The 26826-nt window shown below is 46.8% G+C and overlaps 1 protein-coding gene across 1 annotated transcript in view; it reads right to left on the bottom strand.

The window, feature by feature from the left end:
• FOCAD (focadhesin) overlaps positions 1-26826 on the bottom strand; it is a 227524-nt gene that overhangs the window by 143160 nt on the left and 57538 nt on the right. Inside the window, exons 12-13 of the mRNA XM_075931485.1 lie at positions 20558-20815; positions 85-189 (exon numbers count right to left, since the gene is read on the bottom strand). Coding sequence (XP_075787600.1) covers positions 85-189; positions 20558-20815 — 363 coding nt within the window. The remainder of the gene's footprint in view (positions 1-84; positions 190-20557; positions 20816-26826) is intronic.

Below are 26826 nucleotides of genomic sequence, written 5' to 3' on the forward strand. Positions count from 1 at the left end.
TTAACTTGATAATTACTAAAACAATATTCACTTTATTAAAATAATCCTTTTATGGAATGAAATATGATTTGTAGTCATACTGACCTTGTGTACAGCCAGAGCAGGCAAAGTGTACAAAATATCCCGATACAAAGAAGGCTCCAATGACATTCCCAACTTAAACATTAGAACTGGGATTAGATTTGGGACCTAAAATAAATGGAAATCACTGAATACATATTAAAGCAGCCAATTGTTATGACATTGTTAATAATCTGTGTAAACAACTGTAATAAATTGACATTGACCCCAACACTTTCCATGCATTCAAATTAAGTTAATGGGCAAAAGGGAAAGGAATCAAAACGACTGGCTCGTCACAGGATTCTTTTAGTACTTTTTGTTGCCTTGTTGGAACCTGCAAGACATATATACCTTCTGCTGACTTCAGAGGGGGAAAATATCAATCCAACTCTTAGCAATAAATATTATGCTAAGAAATTGAGTAATATGGACAAAATAATAAAATAGTAAGAATCACAAGCAACCCTTACACAGCCATTTTCATCCATAGATCTTAAAAAGGCTTAAAGACTGATGAGGTAGTAAGTAGAAAATAAGCTTCATTTTACAGAGGGAAACTGAATTCCCCATCTGTAAAATGAGGTTAAATTTCATGCTCAAGGTCACATAGCTTGAAAGTGACAAGAACTGAAGCCATGTCTCAATTCCTCATCTCATGCTCCAACCACTTGACAACAATGCTTCTCAACTATAGCCTATCATTTCCAAAAGCAAAGCTTAGCTGAAATATATTATATGACCTATATTATACTACATAGCACAACATTTTACATAGGTCAGTCTTGAACACCTGCTGAGGTCTTAGTATTCTTCATATTCCCAATACATCTGTGTTCTGAATACTGAAAATACTGAGGTAACGGTAGCAATATATTTACATCAAAATTAGCAAGCTTAAAGGTCACCAGTTTATATTTCATTGTTTTCGTAACAGATTTACAGTCTTGTTGATCACAAGATTTAGAGACTTCCCATTGTTTTCTTACAATAAAATGGCCTAGATATCTTGAACACAAAGATCTAGAGTAACCCATAGAAATTTCCCCTCCATCTAGTTTAACGTTCATTTAGTTTAAAACTTTCATTCCAAACTTTCATTGAAGTTATGTCAAAAAAGTCCACGTACCACATCAATGAAGAAAGAACTGAAGTTTGATTCTATCATTCTACCAGAATTCTCATGGCCCTATATCACAGCTCTAAACATGAGAGTTCAGAACATAATTTACTGCATTTTTAAATGGATGATAATATTCATCTAAGTATTACCACTACAAAGTGACCGATAAAGAAAAGGAGTGTTACTTAACTCTTCTCACTTCCCCTTTCCTTCAGATTCTGGTTTCCATAAAATACTGTCTTACATTAAATAACAGGAGTTTGCCTTTCATGTAACAAACTATATCAAGGAATCCCATCATGCTCCTAGAATAGTAAGGCAAGTTATTACAAAATACTGAATTTCCTCTCTGAACTTGATTATTTCCAAGTCTTCTGAATTTTAAGCAATTATTTTAATTATACTTTCACTGGAGTACACAACATTCTTCATTTCAGTCTTAGTATTTGCTTCTTCAACAGTGGATCACTGTTTGAATTATTTTCTGTTACAGAAATTTAAGGTAACCTCAGAACTTTTCAGTGATGCCAAGTAGGGCAATTTTGTTGGCTGGAAACAGGAAGATAATTTCAAACCAATACTTATTAGCAATGAGTAAATTGGCCTAGAAAGACAACTCAAATGATTTATCTGAAATCTTTTAACAAAATGTTCCCTTTTGTTAAGAGTTTTCTCTCACGATTTTAACTGAAGTACTATAATTTCTCTCCTACATTTTAAGAGGACCCACCTCCAATGAAGAAAGCAAACCTAAGATAAGTTAAGACATAAAAATAGCTCTGCTGAGAGTGTAAGAAAGTATTTGTAATGCTAGAGGAGTGTGGCGTCTCAGGGCCACATCAGTGAGCCTTCGGGATTTTGGGAGGAGTTTTTTTGCTTCTCACTTGTGTGGTCCCCCACTGATTTTTCTGTGGGTCAGTGACCTCAACCCAACACTGCCAAAAATAAAAGAAACATTGAAACCTTTTGTGTAGGGCATAATATTTTACTTGATTTAAAATGAAGTTTGATAAACTAACATGAGAAAGTTAAAATGCTTAATCTGTTCCATAATTTAAATAAAACTGTTCTCTCTAGCTGCAGCTGGTTAAGAAAATAAGGTCATCATACCCAGCCTGCCCTTGCCTCCCTTCCCCCTGCCTTGCCCCAGCACACAGATCTGTGAATAAGTTAAATATCGGAATACCACCTCTGAACGGTTGCTGACCCCTGGAGTAGAAAGTCACCCAAAGGGGCATTCGTAATGCAAGTTTCCTAGTGCGCTGTTCTCTTTCTGATTGCTGTGCCAATCTGATAATATTCTTTTCCCTTGTTCTATGCTTTCAATTGTCTGTAAAAATTAAAAGAAGAGCTCTTCATCTTTTATAGGAATTATGTTTTTAATAGAAATAATTGTAATGTAGAATAAGGTAGCAGAGAAGAGTGAAACAGAAAGAAAAAGGAACAAGCGAAGGGAGAAGGCTTAGGCAGATAGCAAGCTAGAACTGTGCTGATTTGGTGCAAACTAATACTTTAGCCCTCATTTTCACAATCTCACTTTTTGCATGCACGATTATTTCTGCTGTAAATGAGATCTTGCATAGACTAGATCTTGAAAATATGGTATTTCAGGGTAATTTTTAATCAAAATTTTAAAATATTGTGATGAGGCTCCTACTTCCACACAGCTGCTGTGTCATGATGCACTTCTAGGTTGCAGTAGGCTGAGCATTATCTCCATCTGGACAGAACAGCAACTCCCAGTCTAATTGCTCATCTTAGACTGAACTCTGTAGTGAGCGACTAACTCCTTTATTTCATAGTCTGATTTAGCCACTCTCATCACTGGCATATCATGGGGAAATGAAGGGAAATAAATCTTAGTCTCTTGTGGCCTCTCCCTATGTGTAGACACCCAGAGTGAATTTTTCTAACTCAGTCTCTCCTGCTCTAACTGGGGTTTAATTTTCTCAGACTTCTGGGGCCCTTTTGGGTGCTCCCTGGACAGGGCTCTACCCACCTCTCGCTCTGTACCTACAGGGTTTCCTTCTGGTTTGTAACAGTGTCTCTACTGTTTGTGCTCTCCAGCAGTGCTTCTGTCTCCCACCGCTCCTGGCACAGTTCAGAGCTACTGAACTGACTGAGGAGGGATGACTCTAGGTCTGGTCAATTGCAGCCTCAGAGGAATTTGTTTGGGAAAGCTATGAAAAACTGAAAAGGAAATTTGGAATGGACATCCTATCTGTCATAATTATATGACTCCACTACCCTATAGTCTTTCATCATATATCTTACTCTCAACATTGCTGAGAGAGCCAGCTACTATTCTCCTTTCACAACTGGGAAACGAACACAAAGAAGCTATATGTCCTTAGTCATATATAGGGCACGTCTACACTGCAGGACTCAAGTTGAATTAAGCTACATAACTTCAGCTACATCAATTGTGTAGCTGAATTCGAAATAGCTTAATTTGGTTTTTGGCACTGTCTACACAGCAGGAAGTCAAAGGAAGAACATTCTTCCTTTGACTTCTCTTACTCCTCAAGAAATGAGGGTTACAGAAGTTAGAGTACGAAGTCCTCCCTCTTAAAAATGTTTTGAAATAATCGTTTGCTGTCTAGATGTGCTCTTTGTAATTTCGAAATAACGCTGCTGCATAGATGTGCCCATAGAAACACTGTGATGCAGGAGGAACTTTAATCCAAAACCTCCCAAGTCCAAAACAAGTGCCTTTACCACTGGACCATCCATCCCCTTTCTTGGAAGATGACTCTCTATCATCATTACAGTTCATGTTATTCATCCATAGTGGAGCCCCATCTAGTTGTTCATACAAGTCAGGACATTCAGTTACAGTAGTATACAAGTTCTGAAAGGTCAGTTTCCTCTGTCCCATCCTCACTCTGCAGAGGCCAGGAGAAGTTGACTTTCAGTGCCAGCATCTGCATTAACTCATTAACTGATGAGTCTGATATCAACTCATTATCTGAGTGGTATGAACTGGAGAAGACTGTGTTCTGTGACAATTATGATCCTCACAGTAAATGATTTTTTTGTTAGTAATTGTTGAAATACTGCATTGTCTGAAGTGCTATGGAAAATATTTAGCACTTGCTAACATACCTATATAGATATAATTTACACAATCCTTTATTGCTATTTCCAGTTCAACTTTTTACACTTAAACAATTTCGCTATACACTGTGAGTTTAGAGAAACAATCTGCTTTGGTATAACAAACCCACAACCTAATTTAATGGATAAATAAATAAAGCAGCCTGGGTAACCATTGGAAATAAGTATTAACTCATTAGTTGAACAGTTTCAAAAAGCCAACATGAAGATTCATTAACTCTTAGTGCATATGAACATGCTTAGAAAGCATACAAATCTGTTGCCTAGCAACAGTGCATTTTACATCCTTCATCCCAGAAGATGCAGCCATTGGGTTAAGCCTCTCATTAGCAGCCATGCAAAAGGTTTCCAGGTTGGTTTATTTCGGGTTTCAATTATTATATTTGAAAAACATGTTCAAACACCCCGACAACCCCTCCTTTAAAAATAAATTTAAATACGCTATAAAGATGTAACTAACAAAAGCCACTTCTCCAAACCAACAGGATTTACATGCACAACACCTGCAATTTGGTCATTTATTTGTAACCTACAAAACAATTAGTCTCTACAAAAGCAGATGCTGTAATTGACTGGAGAGACTACAGAGGAAACAGAATCCATGATGCCTTCTTCCCTTTCTCCTTGTCTGAAATTTTTACATAGACTTTTCCCCAAGCAGTTCCTAATAAAAATATCTTAAGATTAGCTCAATAATAAAATTATACCCCACCAGAACAACACTTTACAAAGATTACAATCCACAATTTAAAAAAAAAAATCAATTCTCAATTTAACAACCTCGTTGAAGAACCCTGAACTTGTGTTAATGTCTCACTTTCTTACCCTAAACACATATTGCATGAGAAAACTCACTGAAGTTAATCATGCAATATTAGAGAGTCAGATCCCCTCATCACCTCCAAACAAAAAGCAAATGGAACCGCAATGAGGTGTTACAGGTTGTACCTCCGTAAACCAGGACAATCTGATCTGGCAACATCCATGTCCAGCAGGATCATGGCTATTCCTGGACCAAAAAGCCCATGGGCAGGCCCAGGGGCAGCAAGGATCCCCATGGCACAGCCAGGAGTCCTTAGCAGGCGGGCCAGCAGTGCAGCTGAAAGCCCTGTGGCAAGGGGGGCCAGCAACATGGCTGTGAACCCCATAGTGAGGCGGCGGTGTGACAGAAGCGGGAGGGGGAGGCAGAGGAGAGTGGATGGTGGCATATCTGGGAACCCTGCAGCACAACCTGGAGCCCTGTGGCAGATTTGGTTGGTGTCCAGCAAGCTAAGCCTGGACTGGCAGCTGGAAGCAAAGCTAGAGGTTGGGAAAGGCCATGGGGTTGGTGGAAGAGATCCCCTCTCATGGTCCAGAAAATCCTTTCGTTCGGGATCAATCTGATCCAAAGGGTGCTAGATCAGGAAGGTCCAACCTGTACTTCAAAAGTTTACAACAATGGATTCATAGAACTAGATTTTCCAGAGTTCACGCCTTTATGTTTCCCATTTAAACAAATTGGCAGCAGTTTCCAGTGAAAAGAAGAGGTTACTTACCTCGTAACTGTAGTTCTTCGAGATGTGTTACTCATGTCCATTCTGATTAAGTGTACGCACGCTGCGTGCACGGATTCCGGAGCTTTTTTCCCTTAGCCGTATCCATAGGGCCAGCAGGGAGCCCCCTGGAGTGGCGCCGGTATACCAGTGCATATATACCCCTGCTGGCCCTCCCACCCCCTCAGTTCCTTCTTGCCGGCTCCTTCCGACATGGGGAGGTGGGTGGGATGCAGAATGGACATGAGCAACACATCTCGAAGAACTACAGTTACGAGGTAAGTAACCTCTTCTTCGAGTGCTTGCTCATGTCCATTCTGATTAGGTGAGTCCCTAGCCGTGTCCCCCCTCCGGAGGCGGGGTTGGAAGGTGACTAACTACTATTTTATTATTCTGCAGAGCACAGAACTGCCGTCCCGACGGCAGCATCCTCCCTGGCCAGCTGCGTGATTGCATAATGCTCTGCAAAGGTGTGCACCAATGACCAGGTTGCTGCCCTACAGATTTCCAAGATCGGCACGCAGGCCAGGAACGCCCCCGACGTTGCCTGGGCTCTAGTGGAATGTGCTGTTATGCGCGGCGGTGGTCTACCCACACCCTCGTAGCACAGTCGAATGCAGGAAGTAATCCACGAGGATATACGCTGCGCCGAGACTGGCTGACCACACATACTTTCCGCCACTGAAATAAACAATTGAGTTGACTTACGAAACTCTCGTGTCCTATCTATATAAAAAGCCAACACCCTCCTAACGTCCAGGCAGTGCAGAGCCTGTTCCCTGGGTGACGCGTGTGGCTTGGGGTAAAACACTGGCAGGTAAATATCTTGGGACATGTGGAAGTGCGAGACCACCTTGGGAAGAAACCCCGGGTGTGGACGCAACCTCACCTTATCTTTAAAAAACACCGTGTAAGATGGTTCTGAGGTGAGAGCCCTAAGCTCTGACACCCGTCTGGCCAAGGTAATGGCCACGAGAAAAGCTACCTTATAGGACAGATGTATCAAAGAGCATGAAGCCAGGGGCTCGAACGGGGGCTTCATAAAGGCATTCAGGACCAGGTTAAGGTCCCAAGCCGGTACCGGAGGTCTCTCATATGGCATCATCCTGTCGACTCCCTATAGAAATCTTTTAACCAAGGGATTGGCAAAGGTAGACCTTTGCCTCCCCCCCCCCCGGCGTGGAAGGCCACTATGGTCGCCAGGTACACCCTTAGGGAGGCTGTGGCCAGGCCCTGTTTCCGCAGGTGGAGAAGGAATTCCAGGACAGTCGGAACTGCCCCTTCACCTGGAGCGAGCGTCCTGCCCTCCAGCCAGGAAGTAAACCTCTTCCACTTAGCCTCGTAAAGGGCTCTAGTGGATGGCTTTCTGCTTTCTAAGAGGACCTCCTGGACTGCTCTGGAGCAGGCTCGCTCCGTCACTGAGAGCCACTGAGGAGCCACGCTGCTAGGTGGAGAGATGGAAGGCTCGGGTGGAGTGCCACCCTGGCCTCACAGCTCTGAGTGATTAGGTCTGGCACTAGGGGTAGCCTGAGCAGGCCCTCCACAGTCAGATCCAGCAGGGTGGTGAACCAGTACTGTCGAGGCCATACTGGCACTATCAGGATGATCCGGGCCCTGAACCTCTGCACTCTGAGGAGCGTGTCGTGGATCAGAGGGAACGGGGGGAAGGCATAGAGTAGGCCCCTGGGCCAGCTGACCTGCAGTGCATCTGCCCAAGAGCCCAGACCGTGCCCCATGTACAAAGAGAACTCCCTGCACTTGGAGTTGCTCAGAGTTGCAAACAGGTCCAGGCGGGGAAACCCCCACCTTTGGAAGACCCTGTGAAGTACATCCCACCTTAGCACCCACTCGTGCGCCTGAATCGAATGGCTGAGCCTGTCCGTTAGCCCGTTCCTGGTTCCCGGAAGGTGAGATGCCGCCAGGAAAATACCGTGGGCTATACACAGTTCCCATAGATCTAGGGCTTCCCGGCACAGGGGAGAGGAACGCGCCCCACCCTGCTTGTTGATATAGAACATGGCCGTAGTGTTGTCTGTCAGCACCGCCACCACTCTGTTCTGTAAGTAGGGAAGGAACGCCCTGCAGCCCAACCTGACCGCCCGCAGCTCCTTGATATTTATATGGAGGTGAGCCTCCTCTGTTGGCCACGTACCTTGCGTCGTGAGGTTGCCCAGGTGAGCGCCCCATCCCACGTCCGAAGCGTCCGTGACCAGCTGCACTGACGGGGACGGCTTGGTGAATCGGACCCCCGCACACACCATGCCCTCGTCCTTCCACCAGTCCAGCGAACGAAGTATGTCCTGAGGGATAGTCACTACCATGTCTAGCGGCGACCTCAAGGGGTTGTGCGTTACCTTGAGCCACCCCTGCAATGGGCGTATGCGCAGCCTGGCGTGTTGGACCACGTAAGTGCCCGCCGCCATATGGCCTAGGAGCCTCATGCAGGTCCTCACCGTCGTAGTCGGGAACTCCTGCAGCCCCACTACCAGAGGGCGAATGGTCATAAATCTGTCTCGGTAGGGACGCCTTGCCCAAAGGCGAGTCCAGATGGGCCCCCACAAAGTCTATGACTTGCATGGGCTCTAGCAGTGATTTGGCCTCGTTTATGAGGAGGCCGAGACCCTTGAACAAAACCCTGGCCCTTGAGACATGATCCAACACCTGTTCTCGAGACTTGCCCCTCATGAGCCAGTCGTCCAGGTATGGGAACACTTGGACCCTGTGCCGCTGCAGAAACGCGGCTACCACCGTCATACATTTGGTAAAGACTCTCGGGGCTGTACACAGTCCAAAAGGGAGGACCGTAAACTGGAAGTGGTCCTGTCCCACCGTGAACCATAGGAATTTTCTGTGACTTGGAAAAATTGAAATGTGGAAGTACGCATCCTTTAAATCGAGAGCAGCATACCAGTCCTCCTTTCTGAGCAATGGGATGATGCAGGCTAGCGTCACCATCCTGAACTTTGTCTTCCTTATAAAGGTGTTCAGGTTTCAGAGGTCTAGTATGGGACGCATACCCCCTTTCACCTTGGGTACTAGGAAGTAGCGGGAGTAGAAACCCTTTCCCCTTACGTCTGGGGGCACTCTTTCTATGGTCCCTAGCGTCAACAGGTTGGACACCTCCTGCCGAAGGAGTGTCTCGTGAGAGGGGTCCCTGAAAAGGGAAGGGGATAGGGGGTGGGAGGCAGGGTAGGAAAGGAAGGGGATAGTATATCCCTGCTTCACCAGGTCTAGGACCCAACGGTCCGACGTGATCTTTAACCATTCCTGGTAAAAGAGGGAAAGATGGTCCCCAAAGGGTGGACAGATAGGCGCTACTGGTACTCTGTTCTCTGGCGTACCTTCAAAATGAGGGCTTAGTCTGGTGACCGGGTGACGAACCTGAGCCTCTCTCGGAGTCTGACCGAGGGCCCCTACGCCTGCCTCTGAAGAGGTCAGGGTGGCTATTGTTGCGGCCTCTCCTGCGACCCCTATCATTGTTTTGCCCCCTTCTAGGGTAGGGTCTAGTCTGGAAAGAGCGCCTCTGAGGCGCCGGGGTATGTATCCCTAGCGACTTCAGGGTCATTCGAGTCCTTCAAGCTATGCAGCTTGGAATCAGTCTGCTCTGAAAACAAGGCCAGCCCCTCAACGGGCAGGTCCTGAATGGTGGTCTGCACCTCGGGTGGGATGCCAGACACCTGCAGCCAGGCACTACGCCTCATAACCCCTGTGGCCATAGTGCGGGCTGCTGAATCAGCTGAGTCCAAGGCCTCCTGGAGAGAGGTACGCGCCACTGCTTGTCCTTCTTCCGTCAGGGCCCCGAATTCCTGGCGGGATTTGGGAGGAAGCTGGCTGGCAAATTTCTGCATAGACACCCATGTGTTAAAAGCATAACGCCCCAGCATCAGTTGCTGGTTAGCTATACGCAGCTGGAGGCCCCCCGTGGCGTAGGCCTTCCGGCCAAGTAGGTCCAATCTCCTAGGCTCCTTTGCCTTCGGAGTAGGACCTGGAGGCCCTTGGCGCTCCTTCTGCCCAGCGGCCTGAACCACTATGGATCCCGGAGCCGGGTGGGTAAAAAGATGCTCGTGCCCCTCCTGGGGTACATAGTACCTTCTCTTGACCCCCCTTCTGGGTCGGTGCGATAGAAGCCGGCGTCTGCCACAGAGTTTTAGACAGCTTATCCACAGTTTTATTCAGTGGGAGCGCCACTCAACCAGGGCCTGCTGCCGCTATGATGTCCACCATAGGATCTAGATCCTTGTGAACCTCCTCGTGCTGGACCAAAAGATTGACCGCCAGCCTTCGGAGCAGCTCCTGGTGCGCCCTGGAGTCCATCGACGGGGGCTGGGGCGCGGGGTCGGCCAGGGCCTCGTCTGGTGAAGACGACGAGAACTCCCTTGAGGGAACTGCCTCTTCCTCAGCTATCTGTGCCCCTGGTTCCCCCCGGGCAGAGATGTCCACATAGGTTAAGCCCGGCTGGGACATAGCCCCCTGCCCCTGACCAATAACCGGGGGTCTTGGCATCGCCACCATAGACGAGCTGTCTCCAGGCGGGGGGGCTGTCAATGGGGTGGCAGACGGGGTGCTACTCCTTCGGGACGACCCCGCTGCCGGCCCCGTAGGGGGAGGCCCTGGGCCTGGTGGTATGCCCAGGGCGTCCAGAAAGCCCACTGGGGTTGCCCCTGCCACTGCTGCTGGTCCACCGGCTCCCGGTGAGATGATCTGACCGATGAGCGGGACCTATGACGGGGCCGTGACCTATATGAAGACCTGGCCGATGCCACTGACTCGGCCTCCAACTCCGAAGAGTACTCTGATGCTGACCAGGGAGGGGCCGATGAAGCCTGCACCCTTCGCTGGGCTGCCATGGCCGATGGCTTGCCCCTGTGCACCGCACACGGTGCCGGCGGGGGCATGAGTGGAGGTCCTTGCTGCGGCGGTACCGTGCCCAGCTGCATTTGATAGGCCGGTACATAACCCTCCGGTGCCAACATGTGCAGCGGCGCCGCACCCTGCTGCTGCGCTCCCAAGGTGTAAGCAGGGATCGGTGCTGGGAGAGGCATCAGCGTCGGTGCCATGTGGGGTGCCTGCTGCGGCACCGCAGATGGCGCATATTACGGTGCGGGGCCCTGCACCGTCCAGGGGGCCGTCTGCGGCACCGGACCCTGCACTGGTGCCGGTGCCGTCGGCGCCGCAAGCGCACTCGCTCCCGGTGCCGCTGCCGTCGGGAAGGGGCCCGGGGTCGGTGCCAATGTTCATCCCGGCTCCGGTGCCGGTGTTCTTCCCGGCACCGAGAAAAACTGCTGCTGGACGAGGCCTGCCCTTCGCCCAGAGGGTCCCACGACCCGGCCATAGCCTGCTGGGGGGCACTTAAGGCCGGTGCCGGCGCGGTCCACTCCTGCGGCACTGAGCCCTCCCCTTCATCCACAGCCACGTGAATGAGGTCCAGGGCTGCCTCAAAAGTTTCTGGGGTGGAGGGCCGACGGACCTCTCCTAGCCCCACAGGCTGCCCCGGGCTCTTGCCCCTGTCCGGGCTACACCTCTTTTTGGAGGACTTAGAAGAAAGGTGCCCCTCCTTAGGGTACACCTTCTGGGCACTCCTCTCTACCGAGCGTCCCCTCGAGCTCTTGGAGGCCCTCGGCACCGGGGACTGCGATCTGTGCCTCGGTGCCGTGCTGTCCGACGGGGGTGCTGCCGACGGTGTGCTGCGGGCAGAGTGAGGCCGCTCCTCGCTCTGATGCTGCAGTGCTGACTCCATTAGCAGGAGTTTCAGCCGGGAGTCCCTCTCCTTCTTGGTCCGGGGCTTAAAGCTCTTACAGATAGAGCAGCTTTCAGCTCGATGGGCCTCACCCAGACACTTTAGGCAGTCGGAGTGGGGATCTCGGCAGGGCATAGGTTTGGAGCAGGAAGCACAGGGTTTAAAGCCCTGGGGCCCTGGCATGCCCTCCCCTCATGGGAGGGTTCCATTGCTCCCCTATCTAACTAAATATTTACAACACTTGACAACTACTTAACTAGATAAAAACTTCAACTAGAACTATAATACAACAGATAAGAAATAAGCTGCTAAGAGATAGCCTGAAGCATGCTCCAGCTACCCTCACGGGTGGTAAGAAGGAACTGAGGAGGTGGGAGGGCCAGCAGGGGTATAATATGCACCAGTATACCGGCACCACTCCAGGGGGCTCCCTGCTGGCCCTATGGATACTGCTAAGGGAAAAAAGCTCCGGAATCCGTGCACACAGCGCGCATACACCTAATCAGAACGGACATGAGCAAGCACTCGAAGAAGAACAACGAGAGCTGCTGGAGGCTGAGCAATCTGGCCACTTCATCTGGGTGCCTACATAAGTGGGGATTTTGATTAGTAGTTCTGAGCATGTAAGAGAATCTGGCCCACATATGCTCTATAAAACTGCATGTGTTTAAGTATCCTAATAAACTTGTAGCAAACATCGCTCCAAGAATCTGTCCACCGAATGCACTGTAACATACCCATTCTCCTAAGGCCATTATCTGGTATTTATATGAGCAACAGAATAGTGCCGTCAAATAGTGCCATCAAGTATTACTTAAGACACTTTTCAGAGAGCCAAATAAAGTTCACTGGATTTTTACACAGAACTTCTAGATGAATAAGGCGAACACACTGTGCTGTTAGTCATCTTCCCACCTCCGCCCCAAAATTTTTCCCTCTCCCAAAGACATAAGATAATGCATTTTCAGATTAATTTCCCAGAAGGGTGTCATTTACCACTAAAATATTTCATTCCAGCAGCTGAAACCCATAAAAGACTGAATGTCCTCTAGAGCCTCATAATCCCCTAATAATGGCAATAGATCTTGTATTACTATTCACAAGTGAACTCTCAGTCAGACCATTTAATTTTTTCCCCTTGCAGCACGGGTGGTTTTACATACAGTGTAAAAACAGTTTTTGCACAACAAGACAATTCATCCAATTAAAAGGACTGTATAAAGTCTTTCATGAACAGCATGTGTCAATGTAACTCAGTAATGACTTGATTTAAGACAACCTGATCATATATGCACTGCTATTAATTGTTTGACCTTTTAAAAAGATTTCTGGACTTTTTTCCATAATGTTTCAGACTATTACTCTAACACTCTTCAGCTGGTAAAATAGCTAAAAACTGATCAAATACAATCACTCATCTTGAACAATAAAACAGGCTTTCAGGCTTCTGCACTAGGGCAGAGGGGAAACAAACAGAAAAAGCCAACACAAAAGTGATCCATAGGCTTCCCCATAGGTGGAGGGGAAGAGGGATGCTATGTGCAAAACCAAATTATTGCAAATATTTTTTACTAAGAAAATTTCTGTAATGCTCCATTAATTTATTATTGACACTACAGTTTTGTGTAAAAAAGATATTTAAAGACTGAAATAGAAGACTTGTTTTTAAGCCACTCATGAGGTAGAGTTAAAATAAATACAGAACCTATGGAAGAGATTAATGTAGCTGTAGCATAGACTTTACAAGCAATAAACATAGGATGCTACTCACAGCCTCTATGGGTGCGTCTACACAGCGACATTATTCCAAAATAACTATGCAAGTGTCTACACAGCAATTCCGTTATTTTGAATAATTTCAAAACAACAGGTGGCTTATTTCGTCCTTTGTAAACCTCATTCTATGAGGAATAACGCCTCTTCTGAAATAATTATTTTGGAACAGTGACTATGTAGACAGAGCGGCTGAAGTTACTTTGAAATAAGGGGCCACCAGTCCTTCCCACAATGCCTTGCTGGCCGCTCTGTCTACACTCAGCAAAACTCTGTAATACCCCTCCCCACCTTCCCCAGGAACCCTTAAAGCTGCAGCCTTAGGGGAAGGGCTTGTGTCAGACAGGAGGCCCTGACAGCCTTGAGCCACTCAAGAGCTGCCACTGCTTCCCCATGGGCCACAATGAGCCAGTCTGCTGCTCCCACCCAGCCCTCTACTGCTCCCAGGGTGCAGTCAGACAGCTCCCAAGCACTAGTCTAGGGATGCAAGAGATGTGCACCTTCCTGGTCCAGTGCGGAGATCCTGGCCCTTATTGAGGTTTGGGATGATGAGACCAACCTCCAGATCTGCACACTGGGGTCAGGAATGTCGATGTGTATGGCCTCATGGCTGAGAGCCTGGCCAACAAGGGGCACATCCGCACTTAGAAGCAAGTGCAGATCAAAGTGAAAGAGCTCTGCCAGGCATATGCTAGGGCCCAAGAGCACAGCTGCTGCTCCAGGGCAGAATCACACACCTGCCCCTACTATGAGGACCTGGATTGCATCCTAAGGGTGGGGGTGTCCCTTTCCCTCCCCAGTAGTGGACTCAGTGCTCAAGACACCTGTTGTCATTCTTCAGGGGCAGAGGTATAGACAGGGTGTTATGATCCCAAGGGCAATGGCAAAATTTGCACCCCCTTGCCACCACTGCCGCCGCGTAGCGAGGCCCTGAACATGGCGCATGGCTGAGCCCGACCCGGGGGGGGGCGGGGAGAGCTTGTACTGCGTCTTCTCCCACCCCCTCCAGTTTGGGGCCAGGCCCCCACATGCACAAACCTGCTGGCAGAGATGGACGAGAGTCATACTGGGTGCGGAGAAGGCTCCAGCTGGGGGCAGCAGGCAGAGGAGGAGCAGGTGAGCAGAGAGATGACAGAGGGAGCGGAGGGGGGCTAAATTGGTGGCGCCCGGGGGCAGTTGCTCCCCACGGCCCCCTCTCGCTATGCCATTGCCCAGGAGGACAGAACCATTGAGGACGAGGAGGAGAAGAGGAGGAGCCGGAAGAGGCCAGCTCTGTGATCATACTGAGCCTAGAGCTGGTACTGCACGCCCTAGATGTGTCCCAGGCATCATATGAGGCCAGGGAAGTCCCATCAGATGAGTGCCATCACGCTCTCTGCACACAGAGGGTGGAACTGGTGGGCGAAGGGCTGGGACGTACTTCTCACTCGGACTTTGCCACCTGAGGGTTGATGCAGCAGCCTGCGCATGTGGGAGCACATATAGCGTCACTCCTGGGCACACAGCTGCAGCAGGCTGCACCAGAGGACCCTTGTGCTATTGGCCAGAGGGTGTCTGGAAAGGCCATGTTCATGACACCAGGGAGGTGGGACACCCTCCACAAGCCACCACTAGAAGACAGCTGGGGACATGCAGAAATATGAGCATGCACGCACACACACACACTCTCCGCAGTCCTATATATGGACATGCCTGCACTCTTGGAGCAGTGCGTTTGCCACTCACACAAACCTCCCCTGCAACACCCTATCCCCCTCTCCTCTAGCAGACAGGGATACAAATTCTCTCCCTGCGGGACACCACCATTGCCAAACCTGGCATGTACGTGGCACAGAGGGAAGCCTTGCCGCCCCATGGCCTCCCTCCCACCCCCAGGGGACCAGTCTGGCCAGCACCTTCACATGCCTCCTTAGACATAGGGAATAGTGAGGCTCCCCCCCTTGGACACCTGCATCCCTGCAGGCAAAGGCCCACTGGCTAGGGCGCACATGGCCTTCCTCCAAGCACATCGCCTTCATCTGAGCCGAGAACTGTCACTCTTGGCTCAGAGACGAGGGCTAGGCTCCAGGCACAGTGTCTCTTGGGATGACTGACTGTCTCTCTTTGTTTTCCACAGCTGGAGCAGCAGCTAGAGGGGGGCAATTGACACCACCCGGGGCAGCCTCCTGATCCCGAGGAACCGGGGACACTGGAGACACATGGAACAGGCACTGGAGACACATGGACGAGTTCCACAGGGAGCACCTTGTGGAATCCGATTCATGGAGCTGACTCTGGACTGCAGACTTCAGGAAGATATCCAGCTCCACTGCACCAAGAATCCTGTTGGGAGATGCTGAAGCAGGGCTGCACCACATGCGCAGCCATGCAATCCCTGTTGCCAGCATGCTGCCTGTGCCAGCTCCTGATCCTCCAGCTTTTTCCCCAACCATGCACCCAGGGATACCATGGCCCCCGCACCCGTGGCGGTGGGATCACTGGAGTCAGGTGCCACTCCCAGCCCCGAGACTCTCCTCACCTCTCCTTCCACTTTCAGCTCCCGCCTCCCTCCAAGGTTCTCAAGAATTTCAAAAGGTTCTCACAAAAGTTGGTGATTGGGCAATAAAATGACAAATGAATTTTAATGTTGATAAATGCAAACAATGCACATTGGAAAAAATAATCCCAACTATACATACAAATTGATGGAGACTAAACTAGCACTCAAGAGGAAGATCTTTGGAGTCTTTGTGGATCATTCTCTGAAAATATCCACTCAAAAAAGCACACAGAAAGTTAGGAATCATTTAAAAAGGGATAGAAAGTAAGACAGAGAATATCTTATTGCCTCTGTATAAACCCCTGGTAGCCCACATCTTGAATACTGCGTACAGATGTGGTTGCCTCATCTAAAAAAAGATAGCTTAGCATAGAAAAAGTTCAAAACAGGGAAACAAAATGATTAAGGGTTTGAAAGAGGTGCCACGTGGAGAGATTAAGAAGACTGGGACTTTTTGGCTTAGAAAAGAAGAGCCTAAGTAAAGGGAGAAGGGAGGATATGATAGAGGCTTATAAAATCATGACTGGTGTGGATAAAGTAAGGAAGGAAAAGTTATTTATTTTTTCCCATAACATAAGAACGAGGGGGTCACCAAATGAAATTAATAGGTAACAGGTTTAAAACGAACAAAAGGAAGTATTTTTCATGCAACCCATAGTCAAGCTGTAGAACTCCTTGCCAGATGATGTTGTGAAGATCAGGATTTTAAACGGGGTTCAAAGAAGAGCTAGATAAAGTCATGGACGATAGATCCATCAATGCTTATTAGCCAGGATGGCTAAAAATGGTATCCCTAGCCATTGTCAGAGGCCGGGAATGGGTGACAGGGGAAGGATCACTTTTTGATTACCTGTTCTATTCATTCCCTCTGAGGCACCTGGCATTGGCAACTGTTGGAGGTCAGGATACTGGCTTAGATGAATCTTTGGTCTGACCCAGTATGGCCGTTCTTATGATCTTACATTGTTATATGTCTGATAAGAAAAAGGTTGAACTAATATTTCCATGTTACCTGGGCAGTATATTTGAGGCCCAATGCTGTTAAATTTGTAAAAAAAAAAAACAAAGCCTGTTTAAAAATGAGGAACAATAGCCTAAACTTTAAAAAAAGAAAGTTTCATAAAAATGCTAGGAAAATTAGAAACAAAGGAAAATCTCAATTAAAAAAATTAAAAATTATATACATATCCTCCAAACCCATGTATATATACAGCCCCACTGCCAACTATCTCACAAAAAAAAGCCATAAGCACACAGAACATTGAAAAAAGGAGAGGAAAAAATGAGTAGCAGAAGTTCAATTGGCAACACAGTGCAAGTAGCATGATGGCCCTGACCAAATAAAGCACTCTCATAATCCCAATAAATTCCGTCCAACTAAAGCTTCAGTGGATCAGGTCCAGAGCACTCAGCACTAGGGATATAAAATCCCATTTAACTGGTTAACCAGTTAAAGGTGAAGTTTAATCTGTTAACCAATTCCCAACTACACTGCAGTACTCCCCTGACATCACCCTGCCACGGCCAGGCTGCAGCGGCTCCCTGCCACAGACAGGAGCTTCTCCAGCCCAGACAGAGCAGCTCCTGTCTATGCCTCCACCTGGCCCAACATCGACAGAGGCTGTTCTGGACATTCAGAACAGCCCCTACCTGTGATGAGTCTGGGACGCTGTGGACAGGAACAGCTCCAGACGTCTGGAGCAGCCCCAGCCTGTGATACACCTGGATCAGCATGGACAGAGGCTGATCTGAATGCCTGAGTAGCCTTTGTCCATGATGGGCCCCTGGTAAGTGTGATGTTAACTGGTTAACCTTTCACATTCTAACCCAGCACCTTAAAACAAACAACAAAACAAAAATAAAACCAAAAAAAACCCAATCTCACACTCCTTATTCACACATTGCCAACTCCTGCTCTAAAGAGTGGGCAATCTAGCACTTCGAAGAGAAGTCCATTTAATAAACAGGCAAATAAAACTGGTCTTCTGTTACAGGACTGTCTCAAACTTTTAAGGATTCTCCCTTGCTGTCCAACAAATCGCCACCCAGCTTCTTAACGGATGAAAGGAGATGAGACAAAGTTGGTGTATCAGTGGCACTTAGCAATAGTATTGGAGAAGAGCCTGTTTTTCCCTAGTGGCACATCTTCCCATATCTGGCCCACTTGCCAAATTGAAGTTAAAGCATGCTCTGCTTCCTGGCTCACCACAGAGCCTCAGCCTAGGCTCTCTGATTGCTCTCCACAGGGACTGCACCAGTCTTAACCCAGATTCTCCAAAATGAACTACTGTGAGCAGGATTTTCCCAGTTGTCAGTGGGAATGTGGTTTTCAGGACAAGAAGAAATGGGCCTAAAGTGCAGCAAGGGAGGTTTAGATTGGACATTAGGAAAAAGTTCCTAACAGGGTGGTTAAACACTGGAATAAACTGCCTATTAGGTTGTGGCCTGAAGATATTTAAGAGCAAGTTGGATAGACATCTATCAGGGTGATCTTGATAGTGCTTGGTCCTGCCATGAGGGCAGGGGATTGGACTTGATGACCTCTTGAGGTCCCTTCCAGTTCTAGTATTCTATTACTCTTGTGGCCTTGCTGACCTTCTTCTGCATCACAGGCAGCTCTCAAGTTGGCAATAGAGCTCAATTTGGGGAAACTATCTTGAGGCTGCACTCCACACTCCCAACCACCAAAGCCTGCAAAAGGACAGCATAGTCTGCAGAGACTGAAGAAGGTTCTCTCAAAGATCTCATTATTGGTCATTTGTTGATACTAAGCAACTCCAAGGATGGAGAGTGAAACTGCTCATTCCCTGCTCCCGCTTGAGGTATACAACCCACCTTTCACAAATATGAAAGAAGGTTCTAAGGGCACAAGCCTGATAAACAGACATCTTTGTGTTCAGGGTCAGCAATTTATTATTATGAAGACACGAGGTAAATTTGCCCAAGTTAACTTAAGCTTTGCTGATTTGGGCATCAAGTTCCCTATCTAAATTAAGTGAACTGGTAAGAATTAAGCTGAGACAGCATGAGTGACCCATTTTGTCCAAAATAAATATGAATATTTTATAATCTACTGTATTATCTTAGTCATACATCTATAAATAAGTCAGGGACACTTAACTATCTAGTGTTAGGATTGCTAAATTGTAGAGCCCAGTACCTATCTTTGTCTTTCAATGTATATAGATATACGGATCTCATGAAAAACATGGCTTGAATTTAGAGGGAGTGTGAAAAATCTGCCTTGAATTTAGAAAGAGTGAAGCAGACAAAAAAGATAGCATAGACTATTCAGGTAAATTTGTAATCTAAGTCTACAGACATCAAGAGATTCTGAGACCAGCATGGCAACCACAGGGAGGCTTTGATTTATCAGGTCATGAGATGCCAGAAATGGCTTAATAGACTTTTCTCAATTTTCTTGCATTGTATTCTTTATATATATATATATATATATATATATATATATATATACACACATACACACACACACACACACACACACACACACACACACACGGTAAGACCACAAATATAGGTCCTCTCTCCAAACTTGTACATCTTACAACTAAAAAAAGAAGAGAAAAACAATGTAAGAGAGATATACATTCACTTTTTTGTAATGGCTGAACCTTTTTCTAATAAAAGTTTTAAAAGCTACACAGGAATATGCTTAAAACTATTTTGGGCTTACTCACCAGAAAATTCACACAGACAACCTAAAATCATATACCTGTACTACTACTTTGCTCTTCCATAACAGCTCCTATTAAAAGTCTCACAATGTTTCACAAAATTAGTTAATCCTTTCCACTCCCGCTGCGTTATTAGCTCCCTTTTACAGACTAGAAAAAGTACAGCAGTTCTAGTTCGTACAGAAAGTCAACGACAGAGCCAGGAATAGAAGATATATCTTCCACTTCCCCATAATATGCTCGAAATAGTAAACCAAGTGAAAACAGACATTAATTCTCCATTCTGTCACACCCATGTTAGACAAGCATAATATTACTTTCAACGCAGTTACACATTAATAACTAAATACTTATATAGCCTCAATGATTCAACACTTCCGATGGACAAAATCAATACTGTCACTATTGTGAACAGAGCTGGCCTAAGGTACGGGCCAACCAGGCTACCACCCGGGGCGCCCCATGGGGCTGTCAGGCCTGGCAGGGGCGGCACATGATCTGGGCACCTAGGGGCGGGGCCATGCATGCGCCACGCACCGGGGGCAGGGCTACGCATGCACCGTGCACTGGGTGCAGGACCATGCATGCGCTGGGCATCTGGGGGCGGGTGACGCCACGTGCCCGGGGGCAGAACCACACATGCGTCGCACTCCCGGGGGTGGCGCCGCACTCTCAGGGTGCACGAATGGCTCAGGCCGGCCCTGACTGTGCAGCTATCAGAATGAAAAAAATCACAACTCTCAAAATTCTTTCATTCTTGAAATGAGTGCTATTTTTTTAAATAACTATCCCTTATGTTATTGCAAACCATGCCCTGAAAAACATTCTGAAAAAAAAAATTAATAATTCTTAATTCACTGCACAGCAGTAAAATATTTCTCTTTACACCAACATTAAATAAAAAAGGCTAATGTGGGATTTTACACTAAGAGCCCTTGAAGCATACCACCCATATAGAATACAAAAATAATAAGATTTTACCTGAGAGCAATCTGACTTGGCTATGTCCACAGTGGCACTCAGTACTCCACGAAGACTCTCTCCATTTTCTTGAACCAGGAGATAAGCCAGTAAAAGGAAAACATGAGTGGGAACTTGAGTCATAAATGGTAATACTGACTTAATGGAAGATAACCAGGCAGACACTGCAGACTTCTCTTCCATGTGCTCTAGGATCCTCCACGTTGTATACAATAAATTGTATGTACTGGTTATAGGAAAGTTGACCTTCAAGGCTGACTGGAAAACACAAACAAATTAGTATCATGAAAGATCAAATCTAAAGCTTGAAAACCAAAAATGCAATAAATCCAAATTTTGCCCAACTGAACTTTGAGGTACCCTATTCATTGAAGAAACAGGGGAGATTATTCACTTTCTGCAGTAACTGATGTTCTTTGAGATGACTGTTCCTGTGGGTGCTCCGCTGCAGGTGTTGTGGAGCCCCGTGTTTATAATTGGAGATTTTCAGCAGCAGTACCATGGGTGGCAATGTGCACGTGGTGTTCTCTCACAATGCTATAAATGGTAACCGATACATGTCAGTTACTGCACAAAGAGAATAAATGCCTCTTTTTCTTCAAGGGTGCTCCACTGTAGGTAACCATGGAGCAGTAATTTACTGGACTGGAAGGAAGGGCTTCGGAGGCTGTCAATGTGCAGACATGCTGAACTGTGTGTCCTGGTTGGCATATATGTCTATGGCATAATGTTTCATAAATGTGTGTATGAAAGTCCATGTGGCTTCTTTGAATATATCTGGAATTGAGACATTGTTAAGGAATGCTATAGAAGTAGCCATTGTCTTTGTAGAGTGTGTTTGTATTTTTCTAGGTACAGGAATACTATGTTTAGGGTAGCAGAGGCGAATGCATGATGAAATCCATTTCAATCGTCTTTGATTAGATATGGTTTGGCCCATGAAACATTCTTGATATCGAAATAAAAAGTAAGGGTGATTTTCTCAAGGGTTTTGTATACTTACATGTTATTGGCATCGGAAGGAGGCTTTGGATAAAAGACAGGTAAGTACAACAGTTGGTTAGGGTGGAAAGAAGACACTTGGGGAAAAATGTTGGATGTGGCATTAGGATGACCTTGTTTTTAGAAACATGGTAGAGGATGCATCCACCATAAGGGCAACTATCTCACTGCCTTTCCTGGCCATGGTGATGGCGACGAGTAAGATATTCTTCAGTGAAAGATTCAATAATGACCAAGTGGCTGTGGGTTTGAAAGATTGTCCTGTAAGATTTCTGAGAACTAGGTGAAGATCCCATAATGATGTTGGCTGCTTTATTGGAGGGAAGATGTTATTCAGTCCCTTGAGAAATAGCTTAGCTATCGGGTGCACAAACACTGTATGGCCATCTACCCTGTTATGTTCTCCAGAGATTGCAGTCAAGTGTACTTTAATTGAGGGGGCTAGTCAGGGCCTTGTTTTTTAAGGAGAGTATGTAGTCCAGAATCTTATGAAGTGGTGCAGAATGTGGAGAGATGGATTGGGATTCCAGGTAAGGAAATGACTCCATTTTTGGGAGTAAATATATCTTGTGCAAGGCTTACAGCTGTTAAGAATTATTTGTTTCACTTTTTCTGAGGCAGACAGATGAGAAGTAGCTAGCCTTTCAGCAGCCATGCCTTGAGGTGTAAGAGCAGAATCTCGTGATGGCAGATTAACCTTTCGTCTTGGGTACGAAGATGAGAAGTGTGAGGAAGATTAAAGGTAAGTACTATGGCTAGTTGATTCAGGTAAGGATACCACATTTGTCTTGGCCAAGTTTGTGCTATTAGTATCACTCATGAATTGTCCCATATAATTTTTTGAAGGATCCTGCTGAATAGTGGGACTGGGGGGAAAGCATACATATGGGGATAGTCCCATTTGATGAGGAGAGCATCTCCTTTGGAGTTCATCCCTAGTCCCGCCTTGGAGCAATATTTGGGGCCTTTTGAATTGTGATGAGTTGCTAATAAGTCTATGTGTGGATAGATCCAGGCCTGGAATATGTATTGAAGGACCTGCAGGTGCAACTCCTACTCGTGTTTGTAGTGGAAGTGCTTGTTTAGGTGATCTGCTATTGTGTTTGGGCATCCTGGCAGGTAAGCGGCTGAAATATCTATTTAATGATTTATGCACCATTGCCACCGGTTGATGGCTTCTGCACATAGGTGATTAAGTGCCCTCTTCTTGGCAGTTTAAATAGAATATACATACTGTACACAATAAGTATCTTTACTGATATGTTCTAAATAAGGGGAAGGAAATACTCACATGCACCTCTGACAGCACACAGCTCAAGCACACTGATGTGGGTCGATGTCTCGTAGAGCAGCCATTTGCCTTGGATGGTGTGATTGCTGACACCAAGGGACTTGCCCACACAATGTTTGTGTGAAATGTACCAGGTCCAGAGCCATCCTGGAGACAATGCATGTGATATCTGGCCAGTTTGACTATGCAAATCAATGCTGACACATGCCCTAGAAGTTGAACACATTTTCTGGCCAAGACTTGCCGACTGTTGACGGTAGTGGCCAGGGTGGTGAGAGCGAAGAAGTGATGGTGTGGGAATGTGGTGTATGCTTGTGTGTAGTCTAGGATAGCTCCTATCAACTCCAGTTGCTGTGTCTTGATCATTTATTTGGAGCTTGAGTGTCAAGTTTGTACCTTGTATTGCTGTTACTAGACAGTCATCTAGATATGGAAAAATTATGACTCCTGACTAATAGAACCTTTGTGCCCGGCGTCCAAGGGACGGTGACAGTGATGCTGGCATCGAAGTGGACTTTGGCATTGGTGAACACTTTGAGGGGAAATCCTTCCCAGGCGAGAATACACACTTTTGTTTAGAAGTTTTCTTAGTTGAAGGGTCCTGCAGGCAGGAACCCTAATCCGAAGTTGTGGGTGTTTTTTGAGGCTGCAGAGTCTGGGCTTCTGGTTCTGAAGATGGTCTCAAAGATTTTTCCAAGAGGACCTATTTTAATTGTAGTCTAAGAGACCTCACTGAAGTACAGGCAGTCCCCGGGTTATGTACAAGATAGGAACTGTAGGTTTGTTCTTAAGTTGAATCTGTATGTAAGTCGGAACTGGCGTCCAGATTCAGCCGCTGCTGAAACTGACCAGCGGCTGACTACAGGAAGCCCGAGGCAGAGTTGCTCCTGGAATCAGCTGCTGATCAGTTAAAACAGGCTGAATATGGATGCCAGTTCCGACATACATACAGATTCAACTTAAGAACCCCAGGCGTCCCCAAGTCAGCTGCTGCTGAAACTGATCAGCGGCTGATTCCAGGAAGCCCGGGGCAGAGCAACTCTGCCTCGGGCTTCCTGTAGTCAGCGCTGGTCAGTTTCAGCAGCGGCTGACTTGGGGACGCCTGGGGCAGAGCAGCTGGGGTGCTGCTGGGTTGCTCCAGTAGCACCGCTCCTCAGCACTACTGGACCAACCCAGCAGCATCCCAGCTGCTCTGCCCCAGGCGTCCTGATTCAGCAGCTGCTGAAACTGACCAGCAGCGGCTGAATCAGGACGCCTGGGGCAGAGCAGCTGGGGTGCTGCCGGGTTGGTCCAGTAGCACCCAGAGCGGTGCTGCGGGACCAACCGGCAGCGCCCCAGCTGCTCTACCACAGGCGTCCAGAGAAAAGCCTGGTCTGCTGGGGGGGGGGGGGCGGTGTACTAGCTGCGCTCCCCCCCCACAGCAGACCAGGGAGACGCGGGCGGCGGACCGAGACGCACCGCGGTCCCGCCGCCCATGTCCTCCATGGCTTTGCTCTGCGTCTCTCTGGTCTGCTGGAGACCAGCAGACCAGGGAGACAGGGAGCAAAGCCTCTGAGGACACCGGCAACGGGACAGCCGCGGCGCGTCTGGGCTGTCCCACTGCCCGCGTGCTCTGCGGCTTTGCTCCGCGTCTCCCTGGTCTGCTGGTCTCCAGGGAGACGCGGAGCAAAGCCGCGGAGCACGCGGGCAGCGGGACAACCCAGACGCGCCGTGGCTGTCCCGCTGCCGGCATCCTCAGAGGCTTTGCTCCCCATCTCCTTGGTCTGCTGGAGTCCAGCAGACCAGGGAGACGCGGAGCAAACCCCATTCGTAACTGCGGATCCAACCTAAGTCGGATCCGCGTAACTTGGGGACTGCCTGTATTTTTACATTTAGGGCATTTCTGTGAAACATGTGCATCTGCAAGGCCCCTTATGCACTGAGTTTGGCCATATGATGTAGGTATGGAAAGCCTGCAAGTGAAGCATCTTTTAAAACCAGGTGAGCCTGGCATAGTGAAAATCCTGTTGAGAAAAGGATAACAAAAGGATTTTTTTTCCAAGAAGTAATATCAACTGGGGTATTAAAAAAGAAAAGAAGAGACCATGGGTAGGTCTGAAGAATAAGGGAATCTTATCTGAAATATGAAACAAAGAACTGCCGTGTTCCAACCTATGCCAAAGGTGGTAGTGAAGGATCTGAGGGATAGTTAACAACATGCATCCATTACCATTCACAGAATTGTGAGATGGCACTGTGCGCATGTCACCACCCGGGGCACCGCTGCTGTAAATCTCTGATTGTAAGCACACAGCACTGAAACGCCTAACGTGGAGCACTCACAGGGAGACTCCGCGAAGAAGAACAAACATTCAGTCATCACCAAAACCCTAATTTGCTTGTACATCGGTTCTGTCACTAAAGAGCAACATAACTCAAATGCCCTGTTTTGAATGTCCCTTCTCGCTAGGCAGCAATAAATTGCCACAGCCTCACCCCAGAGCAACGATTTACATGAAAAAAAAAATGAGTTAAGGACTCAAGGAACACCAAGTAAATCTTCTAGTGTTACAGATGAAGTAAGGAATGAATTTGAAAGATTTCCAGCAGGAAAGTAGAAAGTGACACTTCTTAGTCAGGGACATTCATTCTTAAATTTCCAAGCACAAGAGAGATTCTCTATCAGCAGTCATAGCAGTTCTAAATAAATCTTCAACTTTAATTTTTATGGTATTTTTAATGTAACAAATTCATTTTGATTAATGAGAACTATAAAGTCTCTATACTTTAAATGACCTTTTTAGGATAGCATTTAAATTAGAATTAGTTCTTATTCCAATATGCATTCCAACACCTATGTGAAAAACTCAACAACCTGCAATCCACTGTCCGTTTGTCAGAGAAAGGCTAATGTAATCAGAATGTGGGCAGATGAATAAGCTCAGGATCTTTAGGTGGTATTGCTAGAGGTCTTATCCAGCAGGATAGTGGCTTATTTCAGCTCTCTCTGGCATCTGAAAATCAGGATCAGTCCCTAAGAGGTAATTTCAACATAGCTGAAACCACTACTAGAATTGAGGTTGGTTACACCTACACTTCAAATGTCTTACTACTGCAACATTAATAAAGGAAAATAAATGCTGAGAAAAAGCTGCAACACCATAAGTGTTTTGAGGATTACAAAGGAAAAACACATAACCACTGCAATTCCAGTCTGAGAAATGTCCTGAAGAGAAATTTCGCCAAGCAAATTCCACTGGAACTGTGTCAGCACTGACAGAAAATGTATCCCTTGGTGGCAGAGACAGATCAGTTTTTTTGTTGCATTTTTCAAACAATAGTTCAGGCATGTATTCCACTGAATTGTGAGATTCAGAGACTGTTCTGTGGAGATAGGTTTAATTTCCTTACCATTAAACAGCAGGTACAGTAGTAACCTACACAGGCATATAACATTCTTTTACAATGACTTACTCCCTTTCTGACACATTGTTCCTTTGAGAAGAGAGAAGGGAGAGAATCTCAGTATTTAACCGGAACAACTTCATTTGTATTTGTGCATTTTAGTGAAATGAACGACTATGGTGTTAATAATTTCTACATCCTAACTGCATACAGTGAGCTAGAAAAACACAAGGTTCTTATAGCAGTGTAGGTGACCACAATTCCCTTTCCCTCTCTAAAGAATCATGCCCTTTTCCTTTCCATATATTTGGGAGTACTATTGTTTATTCGTATACAAATTGCCAGCAAAGTTTAGTTATGACTAGAATTAATTCGGCAGCTCTCCATAGGGATCTAAGTGACTAGTCAACTATCTGATAAGCAAAAGCTTATCAGAAAGTCGACTAGTCCCTCAACTAGTCGCTTCCTGCCCCCCTGCTGCCTCTATCAGTAGTAGAAAGAAGGCAGAACAGGAGCCGGTGCTAGGGGGGAGTCAGCTTAAAAGTACAGTCTCCGTGAGGGGCAGGGGAGATAGGGGAGTAGTGGGGACTGG

Source organism: Pelodiscus sinensis, chromosome 6, assembly GCF_049634645.1.
Source record: "Pelodiscus sinensis isolate JC-2024 chromosome 6, ASM4963464v1, whole genome shotgun sequence".
Taxonomy (NCBI): domain Eukaryota; kingdom Metazoa; phylum Chordata; order Testudines; family Trionychidae; genus Pelodiscus; species Pelodiscus sinensis.